We start from the raw sequence: 18423 nt of genomic DNA, 5'->3' as shown, positions 1-18423 counted from the left end.
GGGACCATCTGATGACAGGTGAGGGACCATCTGATGACAGGTGAGGGACCATCTGATGACAGGTGAGGGACCATCTGATGACAGGTGAGGGAGTAGGGTAGTCTCTGGAGGTCTACCTTGGGTTTATGTCTCACTCGGCCATCGTGGTATCTTGGAGTCCTGGTGGCCCTCACACTCGACCTGGCTATCTGACGCTGCTACCACCACCACCACCACAACATAGCCACCACTACCACCACCGCCGTTACCACCACCACCACCACCGCTGCCATTGCCACCACCACCACCACCACCACCACAACTCGCCGTTACCACCACCACCACCAATCGCCGCTACCACCACCACCACCACTCGCCGCTACCACCACCACCACCACTCACCGCTACCACCAGCATCACCTCGCCACTACCACCACCACCACCACCACCACCCTCGCCACTACCACCACCACCACTCACCGCTACCACCAGCATCACCACTCGCCACCACCACCACCACCACCACCACCACCACTCGCCACTACCACCACGACCATATACCACCACAGCACCACCATCATCAAAATCATCCCCCCCAAAACACAACACAACACAACACAACTCTTTCTCCCAGGACTATTTTAATGATCTGCGTGATGTGTGGGTGTGTGTGTGTGTGTGTGTGTGTGTGTATGTGTGTGTGTGTGTGTGTAAGCCTCTTGAGTACAATGAGTTTAGTCTATCTCTGAGCACATTGACTTAGTATAGTTAAATAATTATCCCTTGAGTACGATGAAATGGACCCCTGAGTATGGTGAATTAGCAATTGAGTACGATGATTTAGTCTCATGAGTACAGTAAATTAACACAGTTTGATAATCCTTGGAGTATGATTGATTTCAACTTGAGTACAATGAATTAGAATTATAAGATAACTATTTGAGTACTGTACAATGATTTGACCCTCTGAGTACGATGTCATATCATTTAACTCACTCAAGGTCATTGTACTCAAAGGGTTGTACTTAAGAGGTTAATTTATCGTACTCAATAGATTTAATGTTTTACTCAATGGGCGAAATCATTGTACTCATAAGGGGGGAGGGGGGAGGTAACACCGTACTCAGTTTCAAGGGCCAAACAACACCACTAAACTAAAAAAAACAAAAACAAAAGAAGGTAATATTTTTTCCCGCCAAAATTCTCAAAGCGGAACAGAAGCCACAACTCCGGGAATCAAGGACGAGACGCATTATTTATCACACTCCATCTGGATATTCGCAAGAGAAAGCTTTACACCTAGTTCTAAATCAATCCATTAAGTCTCTATCAAGTTATTTAACGTAGGTGTCATGACGGACGGATGGTCGAACTCAATTTGTCAATACTCAATGGCGGGCAGACGGGAAGCGGAGGACGAAGGAAATTAGAGCTAAGACGGGGATCCATCAAGTCGATCTATAAATTCTGAAAGCCGCAAAAGACGATTCATAAATTCTGAAAACCGCAATAGACGATTCATAAATTCTGAAAGCCGCAATAGACGATTCATAAATTCTGAAAGCCGCAAAAGACGATTCATAAATTCTGAAAGCCGCAAAAGACGATTCATAAATTCTGAAAACCGCAAAAGACGATTCATAAATTCTGAAAACAGCAAAAGACGATTCATAAATTCTGAAAACCGCAAAAGGCGATTCATAAATTCTGTAAGGTAGCGGTGAAATAAATCGCCGGCGGGTCATGAAAACAGAGGTGGTGACAGCGTGTTTACATAGGAACACTCAGCCTCTACTCCCCACCCCACTGTCTCACACCTCAGCGGGATGTACCTGTCTTGTATTTTTCAAGTGACGTCTTAACTCGATGTCTTATTTATGTCTTAAAAGGGTCGTGGCTGGGCGAGTTGTCTTGAGAGAGAGAGAGACAATGTCGTGACGATAAAAAATCTTACTCTTGCTCTCACTTTCCCTATTAGACCATATGGTGTCAGTCAGTCCGTCCGTGCTCCGCCCCACCCCGCCCTTCCAGACACATGCACCCACCCACACACACACCCATCCCTCACACCCAAACACCCACCCATCCCTCCCAAAACCCACACACACCCTTCCTGACTGACTAATACAACAAACTAGATAAAGGTACCAATGTTTTCGTCAGGACCGATAATGAATTCCGAATCCCACAAGAAGTCAACAAACCCAGAGCATCTTGGGTAATCAGAGGAGATGACACACTGACTACCTGAATAGACTGTGTCAGAAGGGGGTGAGATGAGGTCCATATTGATATCTTTTTGGGGAGGAGAATCTAATTAATGATTTATTTGGTTTCGTTTCATCAGCGTGTTGTTGTTGTTGTTGTATTAATGTATTTCGATAGGTTTAGGATCTTGAGTTTTTGTTTCTGTATTAGGTATGACGTCCCCCTCAGTTCACTCATCCGTCCCTCTCAGTTCACTCATCCGTCCCTCTCAACTCACCCATCACCTACCCAGCTCACTCATCCATCCTACCCAGTAATCTACCCTTCAACGTCCTCTCTCCTCCCCTATCGTTATCTACTCCCCACAGCCTCTACGAACAACGAAGATAAAGAGTAATTGAGGGGGTTGGTCGTACGTCAGGCAGGGAAGATAATGAGACGCATCTTGTGGTAAATACAACTATGTACTGTACGATAAGTTGATGGGCTGAGAGAACATGTGTGTATATATAGTGTGAGTTTAATGTTATCGGTTCAGTGTTTATCAGTAGTCAAGGTGTAGTGTGTGTGTGTGTGTGTGTGTGTGTGTGTTTGTGTGTGTGTGTGTGTGTGTGTGTGTGTGTGTGTGTGTATGTGTGTGTGTGTGTGTGTGTGTGTGAAAGATATAAGTGCAGTAATGTTTAAAGGGACCTGTTCTGCTTCTTCCAACATGCAACAGCTTAAAAACTTTTAGTCTCGCCACTCACACACCAGCTGACTGAGCTCTACCGGCCACAAACTGTTGGGTTGAACAAATAATAAAAGTATATTTAAAACATTTAAACCATCAACCCAGAATTTCCCGGAAAACTGAGGTCTCTCACGTCAGGTTTTATCACGCTAAAACGTCATTAAACTTTAGAATCTTTAGTTAACAATCTTTAAGACACAATTCTCCCAAGGAAATGACCCAAAACTGGGAAATATTAATACAAAATAATAATTATCCTCATAACAGCCCGAAATATGGATTAAGTTCATTTAATTTTACATAATATTAAACATTCAAACAGTTGTATAGTAATTAAGTGGGACGGACGTACAAGCGAACCGACCTACCCACAGACAGGTAAATCATGTCTAGGTTAAGGTAAGTCATGTCTAGGTTAAGGTAAGTCATGTCTAGGTTAAGGTAAGTCATGTCTAGGTTAAGGTAAGTCATGTCTAGGTTAAGGTAAGTCATGTCTAGGTTAAGGTAACTCATGTCTAGGTTAAGGTAAGTCATGTCTAGGTTATCTAAGTCATACAGTAAGTTAGGGAAAGGTAAATTATAAGTTAACAAGGTAAGTTAATTATGGCTTGGGGTTATGTTAACCTTCCTTTACGATAATTTATGTCCACCTTCGCCAACTCTAGCGACGATCTTTTAATGCTTTGGTTATCAAGCTTATAAACAAACGAAGAGGAGGCATAAGGAAGCTTGATGAGGGAAGGCAATATTTCAGTACAGTCTAAGAATAGATCCGGGGCCTGTTATTAAGAGGTTGGTGTGTGGTGATGTAAGAGTCGAGTTAGGTATTTCAAATGGTCTCTCTCTCTCTCTCTCTCTCTCTCTCTCTCTCTCTCTCTCTCTCTCTCACACACACACACTAGCAGGCACGTCTGTTACTGCCATGATGTATTACACACGTCTGGCGGTCCTGGATTTAGCTGTGTACTCTGATTGGTTACTTTACCAAGAGGGTTTACTCTGATTGGATGATTTACGAAGATGCCATTTTTTAAATTGGTTGTAATTAGACGCATTTACAACAGCTGAAAGTCAACGTTATATGTCTTTTCGTGATAATTTGTTCGGGCAGTACTAACGACTGTGAATATGTTGTCAAGTTTCTTACACGTTAGTTTGGTGTCATTACTGATATTAAGTCAAGATAGCTGGTTAAAGTAGAGTCTCAGTGTCATGTTGATGCCATTTGTTTAAGACTGACAACGATCGTCTGGTGGTGGTGTCGTCAAGGCATCTCGGCTGTATCACGGAATAATCTTTAAAGTTTTCTACTGTACATGATCATGACGTTGTTGATTAAATATAAGGAATCAAATTTATTGCAATTCTTTTGAATATTTGACAACAACCGACGAATACAGTACATTACATTTATAAAAGTTGGAATAACTTGTGGATGTGTTGTAATTATACAGTACCATAAGTGTTGAATAAATCACAGTAATGTATTCGTGACCTGGTGATGGCAGATAATCACAAGTGACTGTTTTGTTCCCAGGAAAGGCGATGGAAGTTGACCGGGGCGACGGTGGCGGCGCTGTGTGTGCTGGCTGCCGGGGCCGCGGCGCAGCAACAACTGGGGCGGACCACAGCCATCAGTCTCCCCCTGGGGGACACAGTCGATGACCTCACCTTCCCGAAATTCATCGCGCTGCCTGAATCTCCTGAGGATCTAGACAGCCTTGAAGATGTCTTACAAGCCCAACTACAGAAGGATCTTGGGGGTGATATCACGGGTGAAGAGTTTGATGATGATACTTCCTTGTTCAGACCCATGGGCGTGTTTCCACCACCCACAGCTATCAGCATCGACCCAGCTGGCATCAGTAGTGAGACAGTCGAACTGGATGACCTCTTTGACAATGATCCCGAGACCTTGGAAGTAGAATCTAAGGAGAATTTCAATACTGGATCGGATGAGACAGACTTCGTCGTTTTGGATGGGTTCTCCGTGACTGGAAATGGTGCTGTCACTTCTGGTGGTGTCCTGACGAGTGTTCCTCTGTCAGCCGCAGGGCCACAGGAACCTCAAATTATGCTCGAGTCTGCCAGTGACGCTGGCATCATCCTTGCATCTACAGGTCCTCAGATTCCTCAAGAAACAGGGATCACTCTTAGTGCGGCTGGTCCACGAGTTCCTCATGATACACTAAATTCCTTTGACGACTCTCAGCTACCAGGAGCACCTCTTGGGGTCGCCGTAGCCAATGTACTTGATCAGGAGACTGGTGGCCAAATTAGTGTGCCACTGGACGCTGGTCCGCCACAAGTTATTATCGAGGTATCACAGCCACTGGACCAAGGTGAAATATCCCATGAATTAGCAGCAGCACAGTTGTCCATTGCTCCCGAAGATGAGATCTTTCCTGATGTTCAGTCTGTTGGTTTACTTCCTACTGAAGTACCCAACACTGAATCCATTCCCACAGACGTGCCCTCCGTTGACCCTGTTCCAGCAGAAACAAGAGAGGCTGATTCACCTCCTGTACAAGAGTCAGCTGTTGATCCAGTCCCCACAGAAGCCCCTGTAACAGACGCAGCTGCAACTGAGACACCAGAATTTGTTCCAGAGGACACGATGGAAGCTGAAGCTGCTGACGCGGCCCCTGTAGCGGTAGCTACTGACCATACTCCTGCAGAAACACCTGTTAACCCAAGTCTTTCAGAGGCACTTGTTGACCCTGTTCTTGCAGAAGAACCTGCTGATCCGGCTCCCGTAGAAACACCTGCTGACCCTGTTCTTGCAAAAACACCTGCTGACCTTGTTCTTGAAGAAACTCCTGCTGACCCTGTTCTTGCAGAAGCACCTGCTGATTCTGTTCTTGCAGAAGTACCTGCTGACTCTGTTCTTGCAGAAGCACCTGATGACCCTGTTCGTGCAGAAGCACTTGTTGACCCTGTTCTTTTAGAAGCACCTGCTGACTCTGTCCTTGAAGCTGCAGGTAAAGAAGCTGAACTACCTGGAGGAGTTGAGTTTGAAGTTCCCATTAACACCTTGTCCGAGGAGCCAAGTCTGGCAGAAGTTGTTGATACTGTTCCTCCAGCGACAGTATTGTTAGATTCTCTGACTTCAGAAGCTGAAGTTCCTCCAGCAGTTGTAGTTGACACAGAGACTGATGTCACTGGCCTGGATGTAGAGACTGAACAAGTCATTACTAATATTGCTGATACTACTGCTGGTGAGCCCGTGGTGGTTCTGCCTGTTGCCCCGACAGGGACGGGAAGAAACGTCGACGATCCTTTGATCCCTGTAGTGGTGGTGCCAGAGGCTGCAGTACCCCTACAGGAGGACTTAATGGTCATGGAACCAAGTGGTTTTGGAGAAATGCTTCCAAAGGAGGAAGAGGCGGCGACTCGCGCTGGAACTGGAGGGATAGTGGACGTGGCTGCTCCCTTGGTACCAGTAGAGGAAGTTAATGCTGTTCCTGAGGAACCTACGGATTTAAATCCAGAGATCCAGATCATTACTGGTGGGGAATTACCGCCCATATCTGTCCAGGTAAGTCAGTGATGTCTTGCTTCCTCTCTAAAGCTCCACCACCGAGTCTGAAGCTGAAGTTTTTATGTGAGACTTTTCCAATCTTGACTAAAAATTTCAGTATCTTCCTCTGCAGGTCCTGTCCATCTTGGCTGCAGCTGTAGTCTTGTGGAAAACTTTCCAAAGTGACTGAAACAAACTTTTCAATCATTCTTGTAGAAACTTTCCCTCTGTGTGTGAAGCTGCTGACTACATGAACTGTGCCATCTACCCAACCATGCCTGAAGTAGGAGTTATTTTGCAGGACATGGGGAGGCTGGCGGAGATCATCGCAGACGACCCTGACACCGGGGAAGTGTTCGACGAGACGCCTCCAGACATTGTACCAGAGATTTCTGAGGCGGACCTCGAGAATTTCTTTGTTGCTGAGGACCCGGAGGTAAGGGTGTGTGTGTGTGTGTGGGGGGGGACGTGGTGAGTGGTGTATGGGAGGAGGAGGAGTGGATATCGATGACTGTTGAATCTAACTTCTGGCAGCAGTATATTTCCTGCTGGCGGCGTAAACGATTGAGTAGTCACCATTTATCGAGTTCGTGCCACATACCACTTCTCCTCCCACAGGCTACGGAGGGGGAAGAGTATGTACTGGGTGTGTCGGTACAGGAGGTGGTCCAACAGCTGCCTGAGGACCAAGTGAACCTCGCCGCCCTTCCGGACATCGCGCCCTTCACGCCCACGCAGGAGGGGCAGATCCCTGAGGAGATAGTGCAGGCGTCCTTAGATGCTCTGCAGGCTCAGATCGCTGCGTCCATGGGTGACTTTGGGTAAGGAAACACGAGGAGTTTGTTGTGTTAACTAGTCACGTATTATGTTAACTAGTCACGTGTTGTGTTAACTAGTCACGTGTTGTGTTAACTAGTCATGTGTTGTGTTAGTTAGTCACGTGTTGTGTTAACTAGTCACGTGTTGTGTTAACTAGTCATGTGTTGTGTTAACTAGTCACGTGTTGTGTTAACTAGTCACGTGTTGTGTTAACTAGTCATGTGTTGTGTTAACTAGTCACGTGTTGTGTTAACTAGTCACGTGTTGTGTTAACTAGTCACGTGTTGTGTTAACTAGTCACGTGTTGTGTTAACTAGTCACGTGTTGTATTAACTAGTCACGTGTTGTGTTAACTAGTCACGTATTGTGTTAACTAGTCACGTATTGTGTTAACTAGTCACGTGTTGTGTTAACTAGTCACGTGTTGTGTTAACTAGTCACGTGTTGTGTTAACTAGTCACGTGTTGTGTTAACTAGTCACGTGTTGTGTTAACTAGTCACGTATTGTGTTAACTAGTCACGTGTTGTGTTAACTAGTCACGTGTTGTGTTAACTAGTCACGTGTTTATCTACAGGCAAAAGATGCCAGAGGTTGACATCAGAGTCCCAGCTCCTGGTGCAGAGCCTTCCCCTGTTGTCTTCCCGGTCGACAGGCCAGCACCTGCCCCAGCACCTGTACGTGCACCTGCCCCAGCACCTGTACGTGCACCTGCCCCAGCACCTGTAGCGACACTTGCACCAGCCCCTAAACCTGTACCAGCACCACCACCTATAGCGGCACCTGCCCCAGCACCTGTACATGCCCCAGCACCTGTACGTGCCTGCTAGCACCTGTACATGCCCCAGCACCTGTACGTGCCCCCCAGCACCTGTGCGACACTTCCACCAGCCCCTAAACCTGTACCAGCACCACCACCTATAGCGGCACCTGCACCTGTACGCCTGCCCCAGCACCCTGTAAACCTGTACCCTGCACCACACCACCTATGGCAGCACCTGCCCCAGCACCTGTACATGCCCCAGCACCTGTACGTGCACCTGCCCCAGCACCTGTAGCGACACTTCCACCAGCCCCTAAACCTGTACCAGCACCACCACCTATAGCGGCACCTGCCCCAGCACCTGTACATGCCCCAGCACCTGCACCTGTACGTGCACCTGTCCCAGCACCTGTACGTTCACCTGCCCCAGCACCTGTACCTGCTCCGGTAAACATGTACGGAGGCCCTCCGCCCAGCGTGTATGGCCCACCAATCTCACACACGTATGGTCCTCCGCCTACGCCCACCAAGTCCTACGGTCGACCCTCCACCGTCAAGTACAAGCCAACCTCGTCCTTCAGGCCCTACCGTCCCCCCACCTCCCATGTCCACATCCAGGAGCCCAAACCAGAGGACTTTAGACCATACACTCACCCCAGGCCGGTGTACGGAGTTCCGCCTGCCCCCTCCTACAGACCCCGCCCTACCTCCTACCAGAGGCCTTCCCACATGCCTTCATCCTATGGCCCTCCCACGACGAAGCCATCGACTTACAAAGCACCGACGACCACCACCATGTCCTACTCCGCGACGACCAAGACACCGACGACCACCACCATGGCCTACTCTGTGAAGACCAAGACATCGACGACCACAATCAAGCCAAAGCCCTCATACAAGCCACATGAGCCAGCCACGACGACAACTGATAAACCTCATAAGCCACCCAAGCCAGTCCTGGCACCGTTGGTCATACCGGGACATCCCTACAGCCTCGTCCTGCCCGAGAAGCCCCGTGATGGACCCTACAATGCTTGGCCTCAAAGTACTGAATCTGGTGCCAGGCGGCCTCCGTCCTTCCGTTTTCGTTACCCATTCGGGAAGCCCTCAGAAAGCCGGAGGCAGAGGCTGGAGGTCCCTGACAGTGTGGTGCGTCTTCTGAACGCTGCCCAGCCGGAATGGGTCGCTGGACTAGAGCCTCAGCGCTGGTAGATCTTCACTCAAAAGCGAGCATTAACGACTGTCTGCAGAAGAGAACATAAGCCAGGTAGTTACGTTTACAGATAGTGCTCCGAGATACTCAGGTGTCGCCCACCGTCGGAACATAGGTTATGTTTACGTTGCCATAGACAAACACTCTTCCCTCACTGATGCATCACAGGAGGTTCTAAAAGCTACACATTTGCACAACAGAGAAAAATCTGGATTTGAATTCCTGAATCAGAACTAAACTCTCACGTCTAGTAGGACAAAGTTACAGTCCTATTGTCTCTCCCAGACCTCCGTGTGCTTCATGCTCAAGTCTTATAGCTTTAGAAGGTTAGTTAAAGTATTATTATATATATATATATATATAAAATATGTATTATAGTAATTAATGAGGGTATATAGTTTGTAGAGTATTGTTATGTTACTGTTCGTCTCTTAGATGTAAGCTGGGACCGTATCTTGTCTCTCGTGTGACACTTTCAACTACCGTACTCCGACGATGGGTCTGTCTCTCCTTCTCTCAGTCTCTTTGTTATCTCCCACCTTAGGCTTCTCCCCCCTCCATTACCTGCAAAACTCTCTCTCTCTCTCTCTCTCTCTCTCTCTCTCTCTCTCTCTCTCCCTCTCCATTAACCACACCACCTCTCTTCCCTCTTCACCTCCCCATCATCACATTTCCCAAAACCAAAAGAACAATTCACACGTTCATAAATAATGTATTTTTTTTAATATATTTATTGTATGTATTTTTATGAGAAGAAATAATACACATATTGTTGGTTATGTTCGTTGTTTCTGTTATTATATCCCACAACATAAGTTAAATACCTCACATTTGTTGACCTTGGAAATAATAATACTAACTAGATTACTGTGGGGGAGAGGGGGGGGATAACGACGATGATAAGACGATAACAAGACTACTACTACTATTACTACTACTACTACTACTACTACTACTACTACTACTACTACTACTACTACTACTTTTTTTTTACATTAATGGCCTCCAGCCTCCCCCAATAGCCATACCTTCGCCACCATTTTATTACCTTAATATTAAATATCCTAATACATAAGTAGCTATCCTAGCTGTGTTGAGCCGCAGATCTATGCAGCATTCAGTGACTGTAGCCTCATAGTCAATATCTGCAACTGTTGTCGGCTTTGGGGCCGTTGCTCTCGTTCCCCTGAGGCAGAGCAAAGCCGATCGAAGGAGAGAGAAGGACAGTCGACATCTCATCCAGGCTGTAACATAACTTCTGGGCTGCTGCTTCTGTTCGGAGATCAACTCCGCGAGTCTGGCGTAGAAGCATCTTGCACTTGGTCCCATCCCACCAGAGGTTGTGAACACTAGAGGAGTGAAGCTGCCTTGATCAACGTTCTGAATTCTCTCCCCGTATGCCCTTATCTTGTCGTTCTCGTTCCTCCTGTGTGCAGCATCGAGAGCTAAGTTACGGTGACATGCGGCCATGGGATCAAAAATCCTGATGTCAAAGAAGGCTCACTGTCCCCGCGTCCAGAATCCTCGAGCACTGACGTCAACACGGGCTTCGTTGGATGTGTTTGAAGTCCTATGTTGGAAAATCTCACCGTCCAATCGAAGGAGGGTCGGTTCTACCCTGACATCACGGGCAGATTTCCTTCAATATATTTGCTGTGAGATCCCTTACTTCGTCATGCCTCATGCACATGAAGCCCTCTTTCTTGCACACCATGGCGTGATCGACGTCATAGGAAGAGCAACACACGCATTGGGAGGGCAAACCTTCTACTGGCCTACCGTACTACAACAACTACAACTACTACTACTACTACAACAACTACTACTACTACAACTACTACAACAACTACTACTACTACTACGTAAAAACACCTACAAGAAAAATTCAAGAACTGTATATCACACACACACACATACACACACACAAGTCTGACAGGAACTTAACACATCAAAGAAGGTATATGACAAAAAAAAACTTATTCCTATTTTAAAAGACTGTGGGGAAACTAGCCACGGTAACACACACACACACACACACACACACACACACACACACACACACACACACACACACAGGGCTCATCCTGATACGAAAGAGCTGTGAGAGGAGGAGGAGGAGGGGGGGAGTCAGGAGAAGGCTCTATTGAATACTATCTCAAGAGGGGAGAGATATCCTCACTATCTCTCAGTCTCCTCTCTCGTGTGAGATGTAAGTAAGACACGACTCACAAGACACCCAGAGAAAGAAGTTGATGGTGTGTACAGTTGCAGATAAAATTCTCTCAACACTTGGCAATATCTTGGTTGCAACATCTGGATAAAAATAAGTTGCAATATCAAGATAAATATACGTTGCAACAGTACATACATACATACATACATACATACATACATACATACATACATACATACATACATACATACATACATAATACATACATATACATACATACATACATACATACATACATACATACATACATACATACATACATACATACATACATACATATAGTCTACGAATTTCATTTTTCTGTGTCTGTCTGTGTGGGGTTTTTTATGACTGTCTGTATGTCTGCTTATCTGTCTATCTGCCTTTATATCTCTGTCTCTCTCTATCTATCTCCCTCTGTCTCTCTCTTTCTTTAATTAGTCAAACGAGTATTAATAATATAAAAATAATCAAGAGAATAATAAAAATAATTACAACTCAAACAAGTAATCAAGAGTAATCAAGCCTGAGGCGAGAAAACAACTTTGCTTGATTGAAAAGAAAAAGAGTCAACAACACCAGGTCGAAGGCAAAACAAATTTACAGGATCTGGTTGAAAAAATCCTACGTGCCCTAAATCCTACATAAATAAATCCTACGTGCCCTAAATCCTACAAGTCCTAAATCCAAAGCGTCTTCATATTCCCGAGAGACAACCAGTACCACAAGAGGATGACATATTAACGTGATTTGTTAGTATTATGTGTGTGTGTGTGTGTGTGTGTGTGTGTGTGTGTGTGTGTGTATGTGTGTGTGTGTGTGTGTGTGTGTGTGTGTGTGTGTGTGTGTGTGTGTATGTGTGTGTGTCTGTATTCTCTCTCTCTCTCTCTCTCTCTGGACGACGCCTACACAAGCCAGGAGGAAGTTGAAGCTTATGAGTTATATTTAGTCGATGCAAGTGACTCTCTGGGGCTATCTATCTATCTATCTATCAATCTATCTATCTATCTATCTATCTATCTATCTATCTGTATGTATGTGTGACTGTGTAAGTGTGAATGTGAGTGCAAGAGTAAGTGTGAATGTAAGTGTGTGTCAGTGTAACTATGGTGTGGTGTATAAGTGTGAGTGTAAGTGTGAGTGTGGGTGTAAGTGTGGGTGTAAGTGTGAGTGTGGGTGTGAGTGTGGGTGTAAGTGTGAGGTGTGGGTGTAAGTGTGGTGGGTGTAAGTGTGGGTGTAGGGTGAGTGTGGGTGTAAGTGTGAGGTGTGAGGTGTAAGTGTGGGTGTAAGTGTGGGTGTAGGGTGTGGTGTGGGTGTGAGTGTGGGTGTGATGTGGGTGTAAGTGTGAGTGTGGGTGTAAGTGTGAGTGTGGGTGTAAGTGTGAGTGTGGGTGTAGGGTGTGAGTGTGGGTGTAGGGTGTGAGGTGTGGGTGTAGTGTGGGTGTAGAGTGTGAGTGTGGGTGTGAGTGTGAGTGTGGGTGTAAGTGTGAGTGTGTGGGTGTGAGTGTGGGTGTAGTGTGTGTGAGTGTGGGTGTGATTGTGGGTGTAAGTGTGAGTGTGGGTGTAAGTGTGAGTGTGGGTGTGAGTGTGGGTGTAAGTGTGTGATTGTGGGTGTAGAGTGTGAGGTATAGGGTGTGGTGTGGGTGTAAGGGGTGTGAGTGTGGGTGGAGTGTGGGTGTAAGTGTGAGGTGTGGGTGTGAGGTGTGGGTGTAAGTGTGGGTGTAGAGGTGTGGGTGTAAGTGTGTGGTGTGGGGTGTGAGTGTGGGTGTAAGTGTGAGTGTGGGTGTAGTGTGGGTGTAAGTGTGGGTGTAAGTGTGGGTGTGGGTGTGAGTGTGGGTGTGGAGGTGTGGGTGGAGTGTGAGGTGTGGGTGTGGGTGTAAGTGTGAGTGTGGGTGTAAGTGTGGGTGTGGTGGGTGTGAGTGTGGGTGTAAGTGTGTGGGTGTGGGTGTGAGTGTGGGTGTGAGTGTGGGTGTAAGTGTGGGTGTGGGTGTGGGTGTATTCAAGGACTTCACTTACCTCGTCAAGCAAGAAAATCAATCCGTGTGGTGGCTGACGTGCCCATGACTGTGTGGATAGATAGATAGATAGATAGATATGGAAGAGAAGAGAGAGAGAGTGATGGGTCCTTCCTCCTTGACACTATCCATTAACTACACCGTCAACACCTTTGTACCTCACCTGCTGTACTCTCTCTCTCTCTCTCTCTCTCTCTCTCTCTCTGCCTTCTGGCCTATAATAATCACTGGCTCTTTTTCATTTAATTCTCATAATCTGTCTGTGTGTCTGTCTACCTGTCTGTCTGTCTGTCTTTTTAACTCAGACTGTCTTTCTTTTTCTCAACACACTAATCCACACCCACAACTCCCACCTACACACACACACACACACACACACACACACACACACACACACACTTCTCAAGGCCACTATGCTAAAAGAAATAGATAAGACATAACAAAAATAATGCCGAATATAGAACACAAGGAGGGAGGGAAAGGAGAGGAGGGAGGAAGGAGGAGGGAGAGACGGAGGGAAGGAGGAGGGAAGGAGGAAGGAGGGAGGAAAATAACAAGCAATCCAGGTAACCACGCTACTAATTATCTAGGTATAACGATCTAACAAAACACTTAACTATTCATCAAAAAATAGTCTAACACCTAACTAATTATCTAAAGTAACTATCTAACACTAACTAATTATCTAAAGTAACTATCTAACACTTAACTAATTATCTAAAGTAACTATCTAACACTTAACTAATTATCTAAAGAAATTATCTAATTAATTATATATCTATCAAAATGTATCTGTATCGACATTTTAACTGGAGTCTTTTAAGGTTTGCAGCAGAGGTGAGGTGAGGTGAGGTGAGGTGAAGTGAGGTGAGGTGAGGTGAGGTGAGGTGAAGTGAGGTGAGGTGAGGTGAGCTGTTGAGGTGAGGTGTTGAGGGTGTGGATATAATGCACCGCCCGGACGTGAGTGAGTAGGTGTCTGACTCGAGTGCAATTGTTGTTAGTCATTACTGAACACTGACCCTCAACACGTGAGACTAAACGAACGAGTGATCCTGTGAACGAGAATAAGTGGTTGTTTTGGGTTTTCTTTCTTTCTTTCTTTCTTTCTTTCTTGTTTATTGGCATTGTTTTCTCCTCCTCTTCTTCTTTATCAATGTCTTCTTCTTCTTCTTCTTTTTCTAATATCGCCTCCTGCACCTCCTCCTCTTCCTCCACTTCCTATTCCTCCTCCTCTTCCTACTGCCACATCCTCCTCCTCCTTCTCATTGGCCAATCGACGCCAACAACCTCCCAATCAGCAAGAACTCCCAAGGTCACCACTGACCAAACACACAGGGGGGTTCTTCTAGCCTTGATTGTTGACCTGAACCATATACGTGAGTCTTAATCTCTCTCCTCTCTCTCTCTCTCTCTCTCTCTCTCTCTCTCTCTCTCTCTCTCCTTTCTCTCTTTCTCTTAGAATACACACACTTTCTCTCTCTCTCTCTCTCTCCCTCCCTCTCTCTCTTTCTGTCTTTCTCTCTCTCTCTCTCTGTTTATCAGGGTCTCCGTGTCCAGTCGTCTCACCTATGCGTGCATTGTCAAAATCAATATGAACATTTTAAGACACGATTGGTCCGCGATCAGTACCGTAAGAGAGAGAGAGAGAGAGAGAGAGAGAGAGAGAGAGAGAGAGAGAGAGACACAGAGAGAGAGACACACAGAGAGAGACACTCACCCCCCACTCTCAGGACCACCAAAAGATAATCTGTCTAAGGTAATATATCAAGATTACATTAAAAAGATCCGCCTCCTTGTGGCATTAATCTTGTTTGGTTGTGATATATACGTACGTGTTATGTAGATGACCTATATAAATTAATATACATTGCCCTGTTACCTGGATTTAGATAAATACATTCATATAAACTAACGTGTTGGGTGGATTTTCATATTTAAAGTCATATACATTGCTTTCATACGTGGATTTACATATATAAATTTAAGGCTAATGATCTGGTACGTGAATTTACATAGATAGTCCTGTGTGTGTGTATATATTTGTTAGGTGTATATACATAGATAAAAAGATGTACGTGATAAATGAAGGAAATTACATAAGAAACGAGAAGAGGCAAAACTGAGATAAGGGAGGACACGTAGGGAGGGGGAGGAGAAGAGGGGGAGGAGAGGAGGGGGATGAGAAAATGGGGAGGAGAAGAAGGGGAAGTGAAGAGAGGAATAAATACGATAATGGAAAGGTAGGAGAAGTAGAGAGAGATGGAGGATAAAATGTAAAAGGTAAAGGAAAAGGTGATAAAGATTAAGGCAGAGAAAAAATAGTAGAAGAAAACAAAGAATAGAGTAGAGAAAGAGAGATAAAGTTTAAGAACCAAATTGGAAGAAGAAAAAAAACAAAAAACAACAACAACAACAAAAACAATAATAATAATAATCCGATTACATCAGCCAAGGCAAGGAAAGTTTCTCGGGGGAATATCGCGTGCTCGACTTGGGGTGAAAGTACACACGCAGCGTCTGGTTAAATCAGTTCTCGTGTGTGTGTGTGTGCGTTTTGGAAGGGTTCTGCTGCATTTGACTGTAAACTCTTATGTGTCTATGTGCGTGCTGATCTATGTACGTATGTAGGTGTGTATCTACTTTTTTATTTATTTGTGTGTGTGTGTGTGTGTGTGTGTGTGTTGCTCTACGGCTTAGTAAAAACAGCCAATCATTAAACGTGATTATCGTGATCCTCCTTTGTCTTAACCCTTCCTCTCCCTAACCCCTTCCCTTCCCTCCCTTAACCCCTCCTTCCTCCTTCACCCCCACCACCCCTCCTCCCCTCCCCCATTTCTTCGAGTCTTTGTTATTATTAGTGGTTGAATGTTATTGTTATGGTTGATGACGTCACGACCGCAAAGCACGTAATTGTATTGAGTTGGCTGATTGGTGTATGTATGTATGTATGTATGTATGTATGTATGTATGTATGTATGTATGCACGTCATCTCCCCTTGAACAAAAAAGTCGAGATGAACATAACACACATAACACACATAACACCACACATAACACACATAACGCACATAACACACATAACACCACACATAACATGGTAGTTGTGTCCACCTAAAGATTAATGAGAACTTTACATCAATAACAGTGTCCTTGGTGGAGCTCTGCGCTGTACTGTACTACCAATACTACTACTACTACTGTTACCATCACTACTACTATTATTACCACCACTACTACTACTATTACTATGACCACTTCTACTACTACCACCACCAGCCCAACCCCCAACTCGTTAAAAATACCAACACACACACACACACACACACACACACACACACACACACACACACACTTTGGCTCTAATCCCATTGTCTTTCCTCCTTACGTCACCCCATCACTACCTGTCACTAATCACCGGGGTTCCTCAAGGCTCAGTACTGGCACCAACTCTCTCTCTCTCTCTCTCTACTTACCACACATAAATGATATTCCACACCTATACATAGATCTTCCACACCTATACATACATCTTCCACACCTATACATACATCTTCCACACCTATACATACATCTTCCACACCTATACATAGATCTTCCACACCTATACATAGATCTTCCACACCTATACATAGATCTTCCACACCCACAACACACATCCCATTGTCTTGTCGGTATGCCTGAGTGGGAATACAAATAACGTGTTTACTTTTAACTCTACAGCAACACACTATAATATCATCCACTAACAGGTAACAGATCTATAACATGACCTCTATAACACCATCTTCACTACTTCAAATCTTAGCATGACAAAACTCCCTTAAAACTTGAGTCAAAACTGATTAGAATTAGATGATATTTTGACATTACTGGTGTTAAGTGTAGGCTGGTGGAGAGAGAGAGAGAGAGAGAGAGAGAGAGAGAGAGAGAGAGAGAGAATGCCCCAACACGCAAGGAACTCACCAATAGTTATCAGAGTAACGCGTGAAATGAACCAACAATACAAGTGGTTCAGGACCTCAGACCTCCTCCGTCGCAACGTAACCTAACCCTCAAGTCTTCTATAAATCTTCTTCAAATCCCTATGCACTCTCATCCACCTCCTCTACCACCCTTGCACTCTCATCCACCATCCACTCTCATCCACCATTTCCATATCCAACACCCTAAAGAAAGAAAAAAACAATATACCATAATATTTTTTCCCCCAAAACCAAAAATCGAGACTGAATGATTTTTACAATTCTATATTACACTTCGGGTTGTAGATCGCCTCTCATAATTCCAGTTTTCAATCTTGTTTACACACACATGGGGGTGTTTGAGACGCGCGATATTACGGCTTTCCACTCTTGGTAAAATTCTCCTTACTTTTTTTCCCCAGGATTATCTATGACTCGATATTTGTTTGGATAGGATGGTCGTCTCTATGGCTTCCCAATCTGACTAAAACATTCCCTTTTTATTTATATATTTTTTTACCAACACTGGAAACAAAACCCCAGAACCTGACTTTTATTTGAATATTTTTTCGTTATTTGATGTGATAGATGATACGACTTTCTTATCTGACTAAAATTTTATTCCTTTCCTGATATTATTTTTTAACCAACACTTGAAGTCTTTTGAATCTCATTTCCTTTACGTGTATTTCGGTTGACTGAAGGGTTAAGAGGGAGACGTGGCGTAGAGGTGAATAAAGAACTTCCTCATATTAATCGTAATTACATTCGTCTATAAATTTCCAAAGGATTTTTTAGATTTTGTTTTATTTTATTTTAATTTATTTTTTGGGTGGTTGATAAGTTCGCGTCTGTGTTTTATTTCGTCCCGTGATCAATGTTTATGACGCCATCTTTGTAGTGGTGGGTATGGTTAGGTTAGGTTAGGTTCAAGCTTAATTAACGTTAAACAAAGTGAACGTTAGGTTGAGCTTAAGTTAGGTTAGGTTAGATTAGTTTAAGTTC

General features: G+C 44.8%; 2 protein-coding genes across 4 annotated transcripts in view; one reads left to right on the top strand and one right to left on the bottom strand.

The window, feature by feature from the left end:
- LOC121859736 (cell surface glycoprotein 1-like) overlaps positions 1–10009 on the top strand; it is a 29639-nt gene extending 19630 nt beyond the window's left edge. For 2 of the 3 annotated variants that reach the window (XM_042356690.1, XM_042356689.1), the window contains exons 2-7: positions 4455–6455; positions 6739–6873; positions 7056–7258; positions 7832–8072; positions 8130–8186; positions 8279–10009. In XM_042356690.1, the coding sequence (XP_042212624.1) occupies positions 4455–6455; positions 6739–6873; positions 7056–7258; positions 7832–8072; positions 8130–8186; positions 8279–9229 (3588 nt within the window). In that variant the 3' untranslated portion in view covers positions 9230–10009. Of the gene's footprint in view, positions 1–4454; positions 6456–6738; positions 6874–7055; positions 7259–7831; positions 8073–8129; positions 8187–8248 lie in introns of all 3 variants that reach the window. The other variant, XM_042356691.1, reaches the window with a different exon arrangement.
- LOC121859737 (protein O-linked-mannose beta-1,2-N-acetylglucosaminyltransferase 1-like) overlaps positions 1–18423 on the bottom strand; it is a 58794-nt gene that overhangs the window by 31802 nt on the left and 8569 nt on the right. The window lies entirely within an intron of this gene.

Source organism: Homarus americanus, unplaced genomic scaffold (assembly GCF_018991925.1).
Source record: "Homarus americanus isolate GMGI-L3 unplaced genomic scaffold, GMGI_Hamer_2.0 scaffold27231, whole genome shotgun sequence".
Lineage (NCBI taxonomy): Eukaryota > Metazoa > Arthropoda > Malacostraca > Decapoda > Nephropidae > Homarus > Homarus americanus.
This window is presented reverse-complemented; position numbering and strand designations above follow the sequence as displayed.